The sequence below is a fragment of the Dermacentor albipictus genome, chromosome 8 (genome assembly GCF_038994185.2).
Source record: "Dermacentor albipictus isolate Rhodes 1998 colony chromosome 8, USDA_Dalb.pri_finalv2, whole genome shotgun sequence".
Classification (NCBI taxonomy): domain Eukaryota; kingdom Metazoa; phylum Arthropoda; class Arachnida; order Ixodida; family Ixodidae; genus Dermacentor; species Dermacentor albipictus.
The window spans coordinates 61,020,331-61,040,830 of NC_091828.1; the positions used below are offsets into that span (position 1 = coordinate 61,020,331).

General features: G+C 45.8%; 2 protein-coding genes across 34 annotated transcripts in view; both read left to right on the forward strand.

Moving 5' to 3' along the window:
• The window catches only part of LOC139046731 (gastrula zinc finger protein XlCGF8.2DB-like), a 103,158-nt gene that overhangs the window by 65,166 nt on the left and 17,492 nt on the right, over positions 1 to 20,500 (forward strand). The window contains exons 3-4 of one of the 2 annotated variants that reach the window (XM_070523479.1): positions 1,866 to 1,967; positions 9,055 to 9,153. In XM_070523479.1, the coding sequence (XP_070379580.1) occupies positions 1,866 to 1,967; positions 9,055 to 9,153 (201 nt within the window). The remainder of the gene's footprint in view (positions 1 to 1,865; positions 1,968 to 9,054; positions 9,154 to 20,500) is intronic. The other variant, XM_070523480.1, reaches the window with a different exon arrangement.
• LOC135915154 (histone-lysine N-methyltransferase PRDM9-like) overlaps positions 1 to 20,500 on the forward strand; it is a 473,262-nt gene that overhangs the window by 21,299 nt on the left and 431,463 nt on the right. The window lies entirely within an intron of this gene.

The window sequence follows — 20,500 nt, forward strand, 5'->3', positions numbered from 1 at the left end:
CTGGCCCGCGCGCAACTTTGAAACTGGCCCGCGCGCAACTTTGAAACTGGCCCGCGCGCAACTTTGAAACTGGCCCGCGCGCAACTTTGAAACTGGCCCGCGCGCAACTTTGAAACTGGCCCGCGCGCAACTTTGAAACTGGCCCGCGCGCAACTTTGAAACTGGCCCGCGCGCAACTTTGAAACTGGCCCGCGCGCAACTTTGAAACTGGCCCGCGCGCAACTTTGAAACTGGCCCGCGCGCAACTCTGAAACTGGCCCGCGCGCAACTCTGAAACTGGCCCGCGCGCAACTCTGAAACTGGCCCGCGCGCAACTCTGAAACTGGCCCGCGCGCAACTCTGAAACTGGCCCGCGCGCAACTCTGAAACTGGCCCGCGCGCAACTCTGAAACTGGCCCGCGCGCAACTCTGAAACTGGCCCGCGCGCAACTCTGAAACTGGCCCGCGCGCAACTCTGAAACTGGCCCGCGCGCAACTCTGAAACTGGCCCGCGCGCAACTCTGAAACTGGCCCGCGCGCAACTCTGAAACTGGCCCGCGCGCAACTCTGAAACTGGCCCGCGCGCAACTCTGAAACTGGCCCGCGCGCAACTCTGAAACTGGCCCGCGCGCAACTCTGAAACTGGCCCGCGCGCAACTCTGAAACTGGCCCGCGCGCAACTCTGAAACTGGCCCGCGCGCAACTCTGAAACTGGCCCACGCCCAAATATCGGTTGGCCACCCCCCTTATAATTGGGCAGGGCATTTCTCCGGCGGCTAAGAGAAAGAACTCGCTGCCGTTTCCATGCAGTGCAGGACACCTTCCGATTGTTAGTATCGGAGTAGCCTAAAAGAAGCCGCCTCGACCCATAAACGTTTTTTTTTTCAGATGTTGCCTGCAGCCTCAGTATATCCAACCTACACTTGCAAACGCACCATTTCAACTGTCCAATAAAAATTTATTGTGCTAGACCTCTTGATCACAGCGCTTCGAACCCGCCTACGAGTGCAGCAAACTGGCCGGTGTGTCAACAAACAGAAATTGGCGCAGCGCAATACTGCACACCCTGCTTTGATGTGTCACGGTCTAGCCACCGGGACCCCGTAATTTCGTCTACAAAAGTAGGAACTGTCGCAATTACAGCGGCTTTGCGAAAACTTCGCGCGTATACCATACGTGACGTCGGGGTGCTGACGGACTCGAAGTCATCGTTACAATTTTTACACCATGGCCTACCTCAACACAAGTTTAGAAGGCTGTCTCTGGCGCTGATCAAAGTTGTAATGAAGAAGGGCATTCGACGACAAATTTATTGGAACCTATCCCACTTACGAATTCAAGAAAATGAAAAACTCGCGCTCTTGCATGCCTAGCACTGACATGTGTCCCGAATGTATGGGAGGAAAAATTTCTTCAGAACCCTAAGGATGCAATACCCGTCCACAACTGCTGATTGATGATCGCCCACGAGCGTACCTTGTAACTACGTTACGAGAGAGTACGACCAAGTTGGGAGTGGTGGGAAATTTCAGCGAATTCTAGAATGCTTGCGTTCAACTGAAGGGCAATCTTGGCGACAGTCTATATGAACATTCCTTTATTTGTGTGACCTCTGCAGGCTGCATGACGCGGCAATTTCTTGGGAGCTACTTAGTACAGTGATATATTCTGGGTGGCTGAGTCACATATTTTTTGTGTATTGCTCACTGATTACTAACGCAACTAAATTATAAGTAGATTTCACCCCTTATGGAGTTATCATATTAATTTGACGAAGCATATGGACCAATCTCGAAGACGGTGGCATCTAACGCTATCTGTCACGAGAGAAGTGAACAATGCTAACTTGTCTCATTTTTGCGCTATGCGTCTTTTGTCTTTGCCAGTAGCCGCACCAGCAGCACTAGTAGCAGCAGCAGGGACGGGATAAGGTCACGGAAAAACAAGGCGGCCATGGAGCAACCTCCAACTGTGAAAGACGGTGTGAGGTGAGCCCTATGTACGAAATCTTAACGTTGGCTCTGCGAAAGCTGTGCCAATATAGTGTTGTATGCAGCTCATATGCAGCTGGTTCACTTTATTGTACCAACGAGTAGCACCACCGAAAGGGAATGTTCTTTTTTAATTATTGTATATTTTTGCTGTTGGATACATCCAAGGCACACCTGCTTTGTGTGACCGGTCCGCTTTGTCAAGAAAAAGCACGATGGCCGCGTTTATGCTTTGGTGAAATGCGGGAACAAATATTTTAGATTAAGGCTCAAGTTAGGAAACTTACGTGGTTCAAATTATTCCGCAGTCCCCCACTACCGTTTGCCTCATAATCACATCTTGGTTTTGGCACTTGAAATAACATAATTTTTATAGAAAAAATATGCTGACTTCAAACTAAAAGTGCCTTTCAAATATTGCAAAAAGGCAGACCACGTATATTCATACGGCGCGAAACACAATTTTGGGTACATTCTAGAAAACATATTATTGCCGGCTGAAGTATGCTTTGAAGTTTCCTTAAGGTGCTTGCCTACACGAAAGTACCGTATTGTACTATCATGATAGTAATGAAGTGAAACACTTGAGCATGTGGCAAACACACAGGAAAGCTTCAAGTCACGTGGTCGTGCTGGAAATTCGAAAACAGAAAAGAGCGCAGTTTCTTCGGCCACTTCTAACCCTACATACCAAACTAATTTTGGTATATGTATATGTACAATGTACCAGTTGCCAGAGACTCCTCTTTTAGATGGAAATTTTATGCTCATTGCATTCTTTTGGACAGCGATAAAACTGACCAAACAGGGCAGCTTATTGAAGATTTCGTTTTATCAAATTGCGCTTGTATTTCAATCTCAGGTGCGCCAACCTATTTCTCACCTGCATCACAAAATTTATTTGCCTAGATTTAGCCTTTTGCTCACTATGTGGTTTTACTGATTCAAATGGGAAGTCCTGAACACCTCACATGGCAGCGATCATCTACCTGCTGTTATCGAACTAGCATCACCACTACCCATTACAAATGTTAAACCACGTCGCTGGAAAATCCTTCTTGGTGCAGTACTGACCGCTTGTCATGAAACATGCAGAACTCGACGAAGCATTCTTAAGTGAACTAAGCGTAAACGAAATTAATGAAATGTTCATTGCGATTTTATTGTCAGTGGCAGGAAAGGCAATACCTCAAGCAACTAGCCTTGTGCGCAAGAGCACCTATCCCTGGTGGTCTACTGAGCGTGCGCAGAAGCAAAGAAGCGTCAAAATAGGGCCTGGGGAATCTTGAGAAGATACCCGTCCTATCTCAACCTCTTATACTATAACAGGCAAAAGCACGATATTTTCAAAGGCAGGCGGAAAAGTCATCGCGGAAGAAATATACATCCTCAATTAACAGTTCAGTGATATCTCAGCGAATGTGGGAACAGGTGTAAAAGTTTTAGGGAGATAACTCATCTCACACAATACCGTTACTCACAACTTCAGGCACAATAACACCAGCACAATAACTTGCAGATATATTTGGCGAATACTTCTGTGCTGTATCCAGTTCAACGAATTATACAAAGGAATTTTTAAGGTACAAACAATCTGCCGAAAAGCAGAAGGTGCCCGCTACTACTGCGTCAAATTAACTGTACAATGCACCCACCACACAACAGGAAATAAATAGCGCCCTTCCTGCAGGAAAAAGAAACAGCACAAAGTCACCAACGTATTCACTATGCCATGCTGGCACATCTGTCTCAAGCATTTGTAGGTGCTCTCCGAGAAATTTTTCAACAGAATCTGCGAATCTGGTGCGATGCCGGAAGAGTGGAAAAAGGCAATAGTAGTGCTTTTTCTAAAAGCTAGTATATGCCCAACATCCGCAAACAGCTACAGACCCATTGCCCTCACAAGCTCTTTGGCAAAATTATGTGAAAGAATTACCTATAGCAGTCTTATTTATTTTAGAATCATTAAACCTATTATACCCCACCCTACCCCACCCCAGGGTGGATATAAAAAGGATTGCTGAACTAATGACCATCTTGTCTGTCTACAGCATGGCATTCGATAGGCATTTTTTCACAAGCGAACACTGTCTTGCACTTTTCTTCGATTAATAAAAAGGCGATGATACCACGTGGAGGTATGAAATCTTGAGAGACCAGGCTGACCTCAGGATCCGGGATAAAATGCTGAGCTGCCTAGCTGATTTTATGTCTAATAGATCATTTCAGGTAGATCTGGGCTCACTACAGTCTCATTCATTTACACAGGAAAATGGCGTTCCACAAGGCTGTGTTCTCAGCACCACACTATTGATAGTAATATGAACTCAGTTATTAAGATTATACCTTTGTCTCTTATGCACTGTATACGTAGACGATCTCCATGTGGTTTTCCGCACCTCAACTTTGTCAACCTGTGAAAGGCAGCTTTAAATCACAATATAAACTTACAGAACACGCTAACAAAACTGGTTTCTATTTCTCCAAATAGAAAGCGGCTATAGTTTTGTTCACTCAGAAACTCAGCGATCCAGTCCTAAAATTGAATGACGTCACACTGCTGATCAAACAAGACCATAACATTTTAGGGGTAACCTTTGGCACCAAACTAAACTTCTTAGCTCACATAGCAACACTGAAGATTGCAGCAAATAAGGCCTCGAATATCCTCAAACTTTCATTTCACAAGGAGTGGGGTTCCGACCGAAAATGTCTTTTACGTATCTACCGGTATCTTATGCGCAGCATTCTATACTACTGCGTGGCTTATGGCTCATCCAGACAGTCTGATATTCGACGACTTGATATAGTGCACAACCTTCGTCTGCGACGTGCAAGTAGTGCCTACAGAACGTCACCTGTTTTAAGTTAAACGTTGAGTGTAATGAACCTCCCTTAGAGCAGCGGCAGAGCTTAGCTCACTTTTAACGCGATAGCGTTAAGAAGCTCGTGTCGCAGAAAAGCCGGTGTCGTCGTCGGTGTCGGCGTCGGTGTCGGCGTTTGCGGCGTTGACCGTGAGCGATAAATCACGGCAGGCGCTTCATAAATAAAAAGCAACTTCCAAGATTGGCCCGGTGGGAATCGAACCAGGGTCTCCGGAGTGTGAGACGGAGACGCTACCACTCAGCCACGAGTTCGATGCTTCCAAGCGGTGCAAACGCGCCTCTAGTGAATGCGCTGTTGCCTTCGAAACGAGCCGTGGAAAGTTATAATGCGGTGTATATCGGTAATTATGAACATGTAACGTACAGAAGTCGCAATTACACGAGTTGCGAAGTGAATTTCCGCTGCATTTCTTCTGCGCTTTCCGCACACGCAGAGCCATCTTGCGGCAAACACAGAAGACTCCCTCCTCTCAATGTACGGCGCTGCCCCGACAGGAGGCGCGCCGCGCCCGCATTGGGACCACTGCCAGGCGCGTCGCGGGACTCCCTCTCCCCTGACGACACTTCGCCGTGCTCCCGGTTTAGATTACTATCTCTCTGCCCGTGCCGATCACGACGTTTGGCTGGCGTAGATCGTTTCCCCTCCGAGACACCGAGTTCTTTGGTTCGTTCCGTTCGCTCAGGCGCACGTTTCGTTGCCGCGCCGAACGCTGCGTTGCTCGACGCTCACCTCGTGATAGGTGGTCGCTAAGACCGATGCGGGGCGCATCGTAAGTGATCGCTGTGCCGTAGCGCATTGTCTTATACCCCTTGGCGGGTCGACGGGAACGCTGTCGCGTCCCACTCTTGAATGCGAAGCTTAAGCGTCCTCCAATTTTTTTTCCTACGTGCATAGAGTTCAGTCCTCCTCGCAACACATAAGCTACAAGATCGTCACACAGTGCAACTCACGCCTACACTACACAAATAAACCGAACCTTATTCGGCCGCTTGTCCTGTGATTGAGGAATATCATCATCATCATCAGCCTGGTCACGCCCACTGCAGGGCAAAGGCCTCTCCCATATTTCTCCAACAACCCCGGTCATGTACTAATTGTGCCCATGCCGTCCCTGCAAACTTCTTAATCCCATCCGCCCACCTAACTTTCTGCCGCCCCCTGCTACGCTTCCCTTCCCTTGGAATCCAGTCCGTAACCCTTAATGACTATCGGTTATATTCCCTCCTCATTACATGTCCTGCCCATGCCCATTTCTTTTTCTTGATTTCAACTAAGATGTCATTAACTCGCGTTTGTTCCCTCACCCAATCTGCTCTTTTCTTATCCCTTAACGTTACACCTATCATTCTTCTTTCCATAGCTCGTTGCGTCGTCCTCAATTTGAGTAGAACCCTTTTCGTAAGCCTCCAGGTTTCTGCCCCGTAGGTGAGTACTGGTAACACACAGCTATTATACACTTTTCTCTTGAGGGATAATGGCAACCTGTTGTTCATGATCTGAGAATGCCTGCCAAACGCACCCCAGCCCATTCTTATTCTTCTGATTATTTCCGTCTCATGATCCGGATCCGCAGTCCCTACCTGCCCTAAGTTGATGTATTCCCTTACGACTTCCAGTGCCTCGCTGCCTATTGTAAATTGCTGTTCTTTTCCGAGACTGTTAAACATTAGTTTAGTTTTCTGCAGATTAATTTTGAGACCCACTCTTCTGCTTTGCCTCTCGAGGTCAGTGAGCACGCATTGCAGTTGGTCCCCTGAGTTACTAAGCAAGGAAATATCATCAGCGAATCGCAAGTTACTAAGGTATTCTCCATTAACTTTTATCCCCATTTCTTCCCAATCCAGGTCTCTGAATACCTCCTGTAAACACGCTGTGAATAGCATTGGAGAGATCGTATCTCCCTGCCTGACGCCTTTCTTTATTGGGATTTTGTTGCTTTCTTTATGGAGGACTACGGTGGCTGTGGAGCCGCTATAGATATCTTTCAGTATTTTTACATACGGCTCGTCTACACCCTGATTCCGTAATGCCTGCATGACTGCTGAGGTTTCGACAGAATCAAATGCTTTCTCGTAATCAATGAAAGCTATATATAAGGGTTGGTTATATTCCGCACATTTCTCTATAACCTGACTGAGAGTGTGAATATGGTCTATTGTTGAGTAATATAGACGGGAGTATAACATTCCTAATGAAGTCCTTCATGTTCCCAAAAAACACGACTGCTACCGTGGTACGATTTCACACAGTTGTGCGACTGGACATTAACACATTAAAAGAAAAAGAGACACAACAAACGAACACATTATACAAGAATTCTGTGCGCTTCGGGATAAATATCCAAATAACATGAAATTTTACATTGATGACTCTAAAACGAAAACGAAACCAAACGTGGGTGTAGGGGCCGTAAGGGAAAATTGGGAAACAAGTATTATATTGCCACAGCACGCCTGTTTTCACTGCTGGAGTTAATGGCGCATGGCGTATGCCAGTAAATGGCGTATACTGGAGTTAATGGAGTTAATGGTTGTAGTTAGAAAAGGTATCACTGGCAAGCACAAAATACAGTCATATACACCTATTCCTTAAGTACACTAAAGGCTCTACATCTAAAATCGGAGCGTGTACTCCTGTTGGGGGTTATTCTAAACATAGTGGCGCTCAAGAAATACGGCGTATCAATTCGTTTCTGCTGGGTTCCAAGCCATGTCGTTATACCGGGTACTGAAGCAGCTGATAATTGCGAATCAATGGCAGCATACAGAGACATAAAAAACGCAACAGTTCCACATGAAGATAGTATCCGTGTGATTAGGAAGGTCTTAACGTCAAAGTGGCAACATGAATGGGACCATGGTACGGACTAGCTACGTCTCACTAAACCCGTTCTTGGGGAGTGGAAGTCGTGCAACCACTAGGAGCAGTTCTTTGAAATATTTTTATGCCGAATACGCATGGACACACACACAATTATATACTGAAAACAAAGACGCGCAAACATGCGAGAAATGCCAAGAACCACCAACAGTTATGCATATATTGCTGACAAAACCTTTTGCACAAATTTTATAAACTACATATACCTTTACAACCAGCTTTAAATGGAGGAGATGATCCGGTGTTCCCATTATCTGACGTGCGTAAACTATTATATGACCCTGGCTTTTCACACAAAGTATAGATTACCACAGCCTTTTTCTTCTTCAATGGTATATCAAAAACACCTCGTCTTTGGCGCAGCATACCCTTGGCCGCGTTTGCGCCACTAAACCAAATTTAACCGAATAACACAAGCTGACCCACGTCCAAATTTGACGTTCACGGGCACCCAAGCTTCACACCTTAACCTACCTCAAGACACGTTTACACTATGGTGTTGGGCTGCTGAGTACGAGGTCGTGGGATCGAATCCCGGTCACGGCGGCCGCATTTCGATGCGCGCGAAATGCGAAAACACCCGTGTACTTAGATTTAAGTGCACGTAAAAGAACTCCAGATGGTCGAAATTTGCGGAGTCCTCCACTACGGCGTGCCTCATAATCAAAAAGTGGTTTTGGTCCTTAAAACCCCATAATTAAAAAAACAAATTTACAAGGCAATCTCTGGCTCCATCAAAGTTCTAATGAGGAAGCGAATCAACGTGAAATTTGGTTGGATCCTATCCCACGTAGCAATTGAAGGAAAAGAAAAAGATTGTTTTCGCCAAGACTCCAGCATTGTACAAAAACGTAGACATACCAGAAAGCTTTCAAGCGACCGCAGGTGGTAATTGACGATCGACTAGGAACTTACTTTGTAACTACGTTACGAAAAAGCACGCCCAAGTACGAAGAGGTGGAGAGTTTGTTTATTCCAGAATACTTCTGTTCAACTCAAAGCCAATCTTGACCAAAGCTGATGTGAACATTAGTTCATTTGTGTGACCAACGCAGGCCACGTGACGGGGAAATTCCTGAGCAGCTGTTTAGTAGTGATTTATTCTGGTCAGCTGAGTCGCATCTTTTTTGTATACGGTACATTTATTGTTACTGCGACAAAATTATGAGCGTACTTCACCCACTTCGGAGCTATCACATTCATTTGACAAAACTTATGACGAAATCTCGAAAACGGTGCCGTCTACCATACGTGTTGCGAGAGAAGTGGACAATGGTAACTTACGTCCTTTTTTATTACGATATGCATTTTTATGCAGCAGCAGCAGCGCTAGTAGCAGCAGCAGCGATGAGTCAACGCCAGGGATAAACAAGGCGGCCATGGAGCAGCCTTCAACCGATGTGAAAGGCGGTGTGAGGTGAGCCCTACATACCAAATCTTAACGCTGCCTCACCAAAAGCTGTGTCAATGTCGTGTTGTATGCAGCGCAACTGCAGCTGCTTCATCTTAAACAACAGAAAGCAAATGTTTTTCAATCAATGTATATTTCTTTTGCGCTGGATTCCCGCACGACACATCTGTTTTGTGTGACCGGCCCGCTTTCTCTTGAAAAAACGACGATCGGATCAAGGTGTGAGTGAAATGCGGGAACAAACGTGTTAGATTTAGGTTGCAGGCTAAGGAACATAACGTGGTGGAAATTATTCCGGAGCCCCACACTACGTTGCGCCTCATAATCATATCGTGGTTTTCACACATAATACCCCATAATTTGTCTAGAAAGAAAGTATTCTGACTGCAAACTAAAAGTACCTCTAAGAACTTGAACACAATTTTCAGTATATTCTATAAAATATATTATTGCCGGTTGAAGGATGGCTTCAAGCCTCTTCAGAGTGCTTGCCTACACGAAGTTACCGTATCGAGCTATCGTGATATCTATGAAATGGAGAACGTCAGCACGCGGCAAACAGACTGACACGCCTCAAGTCACGTGGTAGTGTGGGAAATGCGAAAGACGAAAAGGGCGCCGTTTTCTCGGCCACTTCCAACCCTTTACACAAAACCTTATTTTTTTGCTATCTTTTATTCTGAAACACCCGCGAATACAACCCATTTTATTCGAATTTGATATCAATGCACTCTAACTGTCCCGTATTCCAAACCTGTCAGAATTAATACTGTATATAGCAAATAGCATCATCGCTCCGTCAGAATCTTCTGTTCTCATCTCCCTTGCAAGATCCGCAAAGCCAGAGGAATACGTGAAAATGGCAATTCCAGAAGCTCGGGGATACGCACTGCTCAATTCTTTTTTTGTGTGTTTACGTCTTGCCACACCTCCACGTATCATTTCAACACCAAGGCTATTTGCCACGTGTTTCAGCATTTCCTTTCACAAAGATCACAGTAGCTCGAACAAGAATGTAGTAAGAAACATTAGACGCATGTTCTGGCAAGGTACCTTTATTTTTATGTGCGCTTGATGTGTTTGTATTTTACGCAATGAAATCGCTTTTCTCGTGAAACTCTTCGCGTATTTTTATAATTTCTGCTAATAAAGATCTGCAAACGTATTTTACTAGGGAACTTCTCAATCGCGTGTAAATGTGTACGATACGATATTTTCTTTGCTGCTAGAAAAGAGCGGAAACTGATAAGAATCAGCTTGTTCTCATTCGGGCACAACTATGGTAGCATATCATTCATAAGATACATAGTTACCGAGGCTTCCGTCTCAATTGCGCCTTTCAGGTGATTGCTAGATTAAATTGAATTTGTGGAAGAATTCGCACAGCAGCACTTTATTATGCCATATGAAAAATATTCTCAACACTGGTGACCACATATTTATACAGTGCGTAGATGTGAATCGATTCATTTCATCCATCTTAGTCCAATCAATGAAGTGCCTAATGCCAGCCTCGCTTAAGACAATCATATGACTGAACATTTCAGAATGAAATAACCGGATCAATGCTTGTAGATACGCTAATACATCAGACGGCTTTCTTACAGCTTGGAATTGTCGTCCGTTCAGTTGTGACTAAATTTGACATTAAAACCATAAAGAAATCACTGTGATCACGATTTTCGCTCGGGGACTGTGAAAATAAAATAAAACTTTTTTCAGGTGACTAAATTGCAATATTCAATTATAAGGTCAGTAGACTATTAGAAGCTTTAAAACACTATGAAACCGAACCAACTGAAAACTGATATCGGCAAGAGCAGCCTAACAACCATCCTGACAATAACGTTTCTGCGAGCACATGAAACTACAGAAAAACATTTATTGGCTTCTAAATAGACGTTGAGAAAACATATTTTGCCTTACAATAAATAGCGAAGAAATGACGGATGCAAGATTGCCTGGACCATTCAGTAACGTTTCTGTGAGGTAGAAGATATTTACAATCTTGACCTACAGTCATTTTTCGGACGCAAGCTACCCCAATTCCTTATTTTTATCACTTCCTGATGAAAGCGATGTTCTTTAGAGAGAGAGAAATGTAAGAGATATAACTAGCATTTTCCGCATAATATATAATGTGACCGATAAAATATATAGCAATTCCCCTTGAGTTGTCTAAGCATGCATTAGCATAACGCAAATTTCATGTTGACCCACTTCCAAATTTCAAGTTGGTGCACTTCCAAATTTCAAGTTGGTGCACTTCCCACTTTCAAGTTGGCGCCCTTTCAAATTTCAAGGTGGCGCCCTTTCAAATTTCAAGTTGGCGCCCTTTCAAATTTCAAGTTGGCGCCCTTCCAAATTTCAAGTCGGCACCCTTCCAAATTTCTAGTTGGCTCGCTTCCAAATTTCTAGTTGGCTCGCTTCCAAATTTCTAGTTGGCTCGCTTCCAAATTTCTAGTTGGCTCGCTTCCAAATTTCTAGTTGGCTCGCTTCCGAATTTCAAGCTGGCTCGCTTCCGAATTTCAAGCTGGCTCGCTTCCGAATTTCAAGCTGGCTCGCTTCCGAATTTCAAGCTGGCTCGCTTCCGAATTTCAAGCTGGCTCGCTTCCGAATTTCAAGCTGGCTCGCTTCCGAATTTCAAGCTGGCTCGCTTCCGAATTTCAAGTGGGCCCGCTTCCGAATTTCAAGTGGGCCCGCTTCCGCATTTCAAGTGGGCCCGCTTCCGCATTTCAAGTGGGCCCGCTTCCGCATTTCAAGTGGGCCCGCTTCCGCATTTCAAGTGGGCCAGCTTCCGCATTTCAAGTGGGCCCGCTTCCGCATTTCAAGTGGGCCCGCTTCCGCATTTCAAGTGGGCCCGCTTCCGCATTTCAAGTGGGCCCGCTTCCGCATTTCAAGTGGGCCCGCTTCCGCATTTCAAGTGGGCCCGCTGCAGGATTTCAAGTGGGCCCACTGCAGGATTTCAAGTGGGCCCGCTGCAGGATTTCAAGTGGGCCCGCTGCAGGATTTCAAGTGGGCCCGCTGCAGGATTTCAAGTGGGCCCGCTGCAGGATTTCAAGTTGATCCGCTGCAGGATTTCAAGTTGACCCCCGCGCCCACATTTCAAGCTGACCCCCGCGCCCCAATGTCAAGCTGACCCCCGCGCCCCAATGTCAAGCTGACCCCCGCGCCCACATTTCAAGCTGACCCCCGCGCCCACATTTCAAGCTGACCCCCGCGCCCACATTTCAAGCTGACCCCCGCGCCCACATTTCAAGCTGACCCCCGCGCCCACATTTCAAGCTGACCCCCGCGCCCACATTTCAAGCTGACCCCCGCGCCCACATTTCAAGCTGACCCCCGCGCCCACATTTCAAGCTGACCCCCGCGCCCACATTTCAAGCTGACCCCCGCGCCCACATTTCAAGCTGACCCCCGCGCCCACATTTCAAGCTGACCCCCGCGCCCACATTTCAAGCTGACCCCCGCGCCCACATTTCAAGCTGACCCCCGCGCCCACATTTCAAGCTGACCCCCGCGCCCACATTTCAAGCTGACCCCCGCGCCCACATTTCAAGCTGACCCCCGCGCCCACATTTCAAGCTGACCCCCGCGCCCACATTTCAAGCTGACCCCCGCGCCCACATTTCAAGCTGACCCCCGCGCCCACATTTCAAGCTGACCCCCGCGCCCACATTTCAAGCTGACCCCCGCGCCCACATTTCAAGCTGACCCCCGCGCCCACATTTCAAGCTGACACCCGCGCCCACATTTCAAGCTGACACCCGCGCCCACATTTCAAGCTGACACCCGCGCCCACATTTCAAGCTGACACCCGCGCCCACATTTCAAGCTGACACCCGCGCCCACATTTCAAGCTGACACCCGCGCCCACATTTCAAGCTGACACCCGCGCCCACATTTCAAGCTGACACCCGCGCCCACATTTCAAGCTGACACCCGCGCCCACATTTCAAGCTGACACCCGCGCCCACATTTCAAGCTGACACCCGCGCCCACATTTCAAGCTGACACCCGCGCCCACATTTCAAGCTGACACCCGCGCCCACATTTCAAGCTGACACCCGCGCCCACATTTCAAGCTGACACCCGCGCCCACATTTCAAGCTGACACCCGCGCCCACATTTCAAGCTGACACCCGCGCCCACATTTCAAGCTGACACCCGCGCCCACATTTCAAGCTGACACCCGCGCCCACATTTCAAGCTGACACCCGCGCCCACATTTCAAGCTGACACCCGCGCCCACATTTCAAGCTGACACCCGCGCCCACATTTCAAGCTGACACCCGCGCCCACATTTCAAGCTGACACCCGCGCCCACATTTCAAGCTGACACCCACGCCCACATTTCAAGCTGACACCCACGCCCACATTTCAAGCTGACACCCACGCCCACATTTCAAGCTGACCCCCACGCCACAATTTCAAGCTGACAACACACCCAAATATCAGTTGGCCAACCCCTACTGAAAGCTACCCCATCCATTATCTAAGGAGCCCTATGTATCCCTATGATTATTCGTCTGGTTTATTTTTTGTTGTTGTTTAAAGTGTTCCTTGTCGTTCATAAAGCTACTAATCATATTCATGTACATTGTTATAACGGCTAAATATGTTTACTTTGAAAATTGCGTATTATTGTACAGATACAAGGCATCACACTTCTCCCGTGACAGCGACTTTCTTCATCAGGGCTTTTATACCTTTCGTCGAAGATTGCTTACGCCTTAATATGCTTTCTTAAAAATTCCACCGTGGATAAGGTTCATTTATAACACTACAATATCACAACATCTTGACAGGCCACTGCAAAGCTGAGCCTTTGACATTTTTTTTTGCCGTTCCATCAGGTGGCATCTTGGACCTCTTGTTTAGATATATGTCCAGGTAACGCAAACATAGTAAACTGACAAAAATCCTTACGTGCGCTGAGGAAAGTAGCGTTTCGCTAACCTATTCTGACCTAATAAAAAAAATTATGGGGTTTTATGGCCAGAACCACTTTCTGATTATAAGGCACACCGTAGTGGAGGATTCCGGAAATTTAGACCACCTGAGTTCTTTAACGTGCATCTGAATCTTAGTACAGGGGTGTTCACGAATTTCGCCTCCATGAAATGCGGCCTCCGTGGCCGGAATGCGATCGAGCGACGTCGTGCTCAGCAGCCCAACACCATTGCCACTGAGCAACCACGGCCGGTTACTCTGACGTAATAAAATGCCCAAAAAAACAAAGAAACCCCACCAAATGTTACGCGCGCTATCACAATGAGCAACAGCGGATACACTCACTGTAAGCAGGAAAAAAACTAAAGCAATTATTTTCCATTCAATTCATAAATGCATCCACCCTCGTCATTTTTTGGGGGGAGGGGGGGGTGGTACCCTGAATGATCATGTTAGAACACTTCATTTCCTCGATGTTATATTAATACCTATCCTTTCATCCCACGGACGTTTCACTAATTTTACACATGGCTACTGCGAACCTCATTACTGTAGTTGTTACAACAGTGGAAGACGTAAAGAAAACAGAACATGTTCTTAAATGGCGCAAATTAACATTTTGCGGCAAACTACTTAAAACAAATAGAGGCATAGCTGTTGCTAATAATGCCCTGGTCGTTCATAGATGTGCGTCTCAGGACAGGTGCTAATATAACCAGCTAGCGAACAGAACGAGCTGGATAGTTTTCATGCATGGAAGTAAAAATGATATCACAGATCGTCATTCAACAAAATATTGTGAACACCATCGAAAAAAGTCATCAGTGTCGTAGTCTGTGGAATCACATCAGGCGACGTGTTACAATCCGCAGTCACACGCGCAAAGAACCAAAATTTATAATTGTTGTGTAATCTCTGGAATGGTATTGAAGGATATTAAGAGATCTGGCCTATCCGATGATCAACTAGGCGACATTGTAATTTAGTTTTATTTGTAGGAAGGTAATATCGTATACGTTGTAATATTCTGCCTACTTTGTCAGCGTGCAAGGGCTGAATTTCCCACTTCAACGGTAGTTTTATAAAATATTCGCATATGTGTGTGTGCGTGTGTGTTGTGAAAAAAGCAGCAAAATAGTGTATGACCCAACTAACGCATTATTGGGCGAACCTGTGCCCTCAAGAACAGACTATACTCAAAGAGAAGCGATAGCGGGTGACACGGTCGGCGACCATCGACAATCTGATCGGCTGGAGGTTCCGTAGTCACCGAAGGTTCCAGAGTAATCGCTGGTACCCGCGTGTCTTCCAGAAAGTTCTACACAATTATCCTTGCCTAACACAGTTCAGGTATCAATATATGCCGACGATATCTGCATTTGGGCGTCTGCCGTCACACGGCTGCAGGTACGAGCACGGCTGCAAAAGGCAGCTACGATAACATCTCTGTACTTGCGAAAACAGAACTTAGAGCTGTCTTCAGAGAAATGCTGCCTTGTTACATTCACTCGGAAGGAAATGAAGCGTTACAGTGTAAAGGTCAATGGGCAAGCAGTAGCAAATGCACGAAAACACCGCTTTTTAGGGGTAATTATTGACCGAGACCTATCATGGAGCCCGCATGTTTCATACCTGAAGAAGAGATTATTGACAATAATACATCTCCTCAAATTTCTCGGCGGGAAGTCATGGGGCACTTCGGTGCGGTCAATGCTGCAGCTGTATAACGCCTTGTTCCTCGGCTTCGCAAGATACGGCCTCCCTGTGATTGGCAACACCTGCAAAACAAACCTGAGTGTGCTCCAGGGACTACAAGCTCAGGCCCTAAGGACGTGTCTCGGTCTTCCGAGGTGTGCGTCTACAGCGGCAACGATCGTCATAGCTCGAAATCACCCAATATCAACGTACTTGGCAACCGACGCTGTCAGGGCGCATATTCGGCACGTTGCCCGATTACCTTCTCACCATCTTGTCGCTCTACCCACAGAAAGGCCACACACAACTTTCAGTCGTTTAATTGATGCCAATCGCCCCTCATTGCCATCGAACTACATGCCTGCAGCAAGACCATCCTTACCTTTATGGTGCCTGCACAGACCTGACATACGCCTCACCATCCCAGGAATCATGAAGAAAGCCAACATGTCCTCGTTTGCCCTTAAGCAGGCCACGTTAGAACATTTACATAAGGTGCACAGTGGCCGCGTACACGTTTACATCGACGGTTCAGTTACATCTGCAAGCGCAGCTGCCGCTGTGCTGATACCAAGAAGATCCATCAAGATACAGCTAAAGACGTCACATGTATCATCAACGACAGCTGCTGAACTCATTGCCTTGCGTGCCGCTCTTCATTCTATTAAGGAGGAACCATCCCAGGCATGGTCAATCTTCTGTGATTCCAAGGCAGCCCTACAGAGTGTACTCTCAGCACTGCGCCATGGATCACATGAGCAGCTCGCCGCAGAGATCAGAGAATTGCATTAGTAGGATCTTGATGAGGGCTAGTTGGTTCATACTTAGAACTGAGGTGAAACAGCGCGAAAAAGACGAGGACACAAGGAAACAAATACCACAGACAAGCGCTGACTGCCAACTGGAAGTTTATTTGAAAATCACCGGACATTTATAGCTTTCATCAGCATAGGCATGCGCACATCATTCACAAAAACATCTGCAAATCATCATTTTAATCTTTCTTCCAAAAATGTTATTTCTTTTCCCGACAAGGCAAGAGAGGGAGAGCTCACACATTTATCGCCTTCCTTTCTTATATGAAAGGCCTCTATTATCTCCCTTTCCTTCTTGCTCTTGCCTTTCCCTATGAATTTAGTCTTTTCAAATAAGGGGGTGCATTGACACTTGTTACAGTGTCCAGCTAAATGACTCCCATAGCCATTCTTTAGGTTAGTGCTGTGTTGACGAGCACTTTCATTAAAGCACTGTCCCGTTTGACCTATATAAGATTTTCCACAGCTTAACGGTATTTGATAGATGACATTGCTCCTGCACTCAGTGAAACGTGTTTTATGATTAGTGGTGCACAAGTGCCTTTCGCGCTTGTTCATGCGATTGCATATCGAGGACAACTTGCACGGGGCACTGAAAACCAAATTGATATTATGTCTATTAGAAACTTTCTTCAGATTGTGAGACAGCTTGTGTAGGTATGGCACCACTTGCACTAGTCTTTTGTCTTTGTTTTTTTCTTGGGAAGCATCGGAACTTCTTTTCTCTTTCTGCAAAATTTTCAAGATGCAGTTTCAAGATGGCTTGTATTTATCCACTGATGTTGTAGAGGGCTTTCACACAAATTTGCTGACATCAAAGACATATTAAGTAACTTCTCTCCTGTGGCCTCGTGCTCACAGGAAACAAACTTAGGCGAAAAACACAAACATTTTACTAGACTTCACTGTTGTACGGCGCGACCAGACTCAGGAAAACCGGCTTTCGAGTGGTGTAGCCATTGTGCTGCAGAGCGGCATTGCAGCTAGTGAAGTTTCCATTAGTAGTCACATAAAAGCCGTTGATATCACTGTTTTAGCACGCAAAACCATCATCAAATGTTCAATTTGTTTTCCGCCATATTCACATTTTACTGTAAGATATATGCAGTTAATTTTAAACCAGCTACCTGAGCCTTTTTACAGCTCGTGATCATAAAGCACATAACACATATATGGCGTAGCAAAACAACTGACACCAGGGGACAAAGACTTGAATACTTTGTCCTGAGAAACGGCACATGCCTTTCAAACACTGGTGCGGCAACCTACTGCTCCCCAACCACAGCAGATATGAGCTGTCTAGATCTGGTGCTGTGCACTCCATCTTTCTTTATCTATTTAATATGCAGTGCCATTGACAATCCTTCTGGCAGTGACAATATGCCTGGCATTATTAAAAAAACATCACCTTTCCCTACGGTACCATTAAGATCACCCCGTTGGGAACTCCATCTAGCAGACTGGCCTCTCTTCTGCGAAAAGGCCAGTCTGGATGACATATCACATTCACATAATCAAACGATAGACGAAATGAATAAAAATATCACTGCCGCTATGCTTGCTGCAGCAGAACGGACGATTCCTCAATCCTCCCGCTTCTTAAGGAAAATATTAAAACCGTGGTGGGACGAATGAATGTACACAAACTAAAAAAGCACAAAACGAAGTGGGCAATATCTTTCGGAGGCACTCAACACAAATAACCTACTCTACTTAAAAAAAAACAAAGGCAAAATCCAAGTATACGCGCCGGCAAACACAAAGACAGTCTATGAATGTATCCTCCATAAATAGCTCAATAACATCCAAAATAATCCGCGATCAGCTTCGTAAGTTTAGAGCCGACTGTACACCTTACACGTTCCCCATACTCTCGCACCCTGCTACTCAAACGAATCTAAAGAAACAAGCATACATATAAGGGCAGCATTTTCATGACAAATCAAGCTCAGTAAACTGTTCCGCTACATTACTAAAATATAAGCAATCAGCAGAAAAACTAAAGCTTCCGATCAGACGAGGAAGCTCGGAGAGATCGTATAATGCACCCTAACATTCCTGGAAATCAATGAGTACTCGACTACTGGCCAAAAAACAGCGCCTCGTCTGAACAGAGTACATTACGCAATGCTCGCTGATCTACCTCCTAAAGCAGCTGTAACCTTGCTTCGTTTTTTTTAATATAATCTGGGAAACCAGAAAAATGCCCAGCGAGTGGAAGAAAGCCATCATAAATCCTTTCTTGAAAGCTGTAAAACCTCCCGCAACCGCAACCAGCTACCGACCTGTAGCACTCGCAAGCTGTCTTGCCAAGTCTTATGAATCCATTATAAACATCAAACTGGGAACCTGCTCGGTAATCATCAGTATGGGTACGAGAACGGTTGCTCCACAAGAGATCATCTAGACCGGCTAGAACATGAGATACGTGCAGCCTTTCTACACAAGCAATACTGTCTCACAGTTTTCTTCGATCTAAAAAAGGCGTACGACACTACTTCGAGGTTTGGTATTTTAAGGGACTTACCGGATTTAGGGATCCGCGGAAGAATGCTAACATGTCTAGCCGATTTCATGTCCGACCGAACATTCCAAGTGCGTTAAGAAACGGTGCTCTTCCGCGTATCCATTCAGGAAAATGGTGTACCACAGGGATGTGTATTAAGCACAACATTGTTTGTGGTGAACATTAACTCAGTCAGTAATGTAATTGCAACCTCTGTAATGCACTAATTATCTGTGGATGATCTAAAAATTTCGTGTCGTGCATCAAACTTGGCAACCTGTGAACAAATCCAAATTGCGCTAAGCAAACTAACGCAGTGCGCATCTGAAAACTGTTTCCGCTGCTCAAGTGAAAAAACCAATAGTGTTGTCTTTTCACAAAAAAGAGGCCTACAACCAGATCCTATGCTTAAGCTACCGAAAGCCACACTTCCGTAAAACAAGAATACAAATTTCTGGGTGTTCTGTTTGACAAATAGTTGAACTTTCTTGCGCACATAAATAGTTTTAAACATAGAGCGAACAATGCACATAACATCCTCAAAGTCCTCTCCCAGAAGCGCTGGGGCTCTGACCATAAATGCCTGCTACACATCTGCCGCACTTTAGTAGGTAGCACATTAGACTATGGTAACATCATATGTGACTCAGCCAGACAGTCTTGCGTCTGGCGACATGACTCGGTTCATAACCTCGGCCATAACCTACGACTGGTAAGTGCCGCTTATAGATCATCACCTATTTAGACTTTCAACGTCGACTGTAACGAGTATCCTTTACAACAGCGCAGAGTGCTACTAACTTTTTCCTACGCAGTCAGAAACAAGTCCTCACCACAGCACATGTGCTACAACATCGTCCACGCAGTGCAGCACACACTTGCACTATAAAAATAAACCAAACATGATTAGGCCGCTTATCCTGCAATACGAGGAACATTGTCGGGATTATGACATCCCTCGGCAAGTCCTCCATGTGGCCAGAAAGCCAGAACGTTTGCCTCCGTGGTTTCATTTCACACCGTTATGCGACTGGACATTAACACATTTAAGGAAGAGACACACCACACCACACGAACACAATAAACAAGAATTCCGCGCTCTTCATGACAAATATAAAGATTACATCAAATTTTGTTCTGATGGCTCTAAAACGAAGAAAACACGTGGGTGTGTGGGGCCGTAAGAGAAAGTTGGAAAACAAGTATTCGATCACCACAGCATGCCTCTGTCTACACACTCGAAGTATAAGCGATATGGGCGGTAGTTCAAAAGATCATCGCTGACACGCTTGCAAACACTGTCATATATACACAGATTCAGTAAGCATATTCAAGGCCCTACACGTGAAATATGAATGTGAATCCCTGTTAAGGAATATTTTAC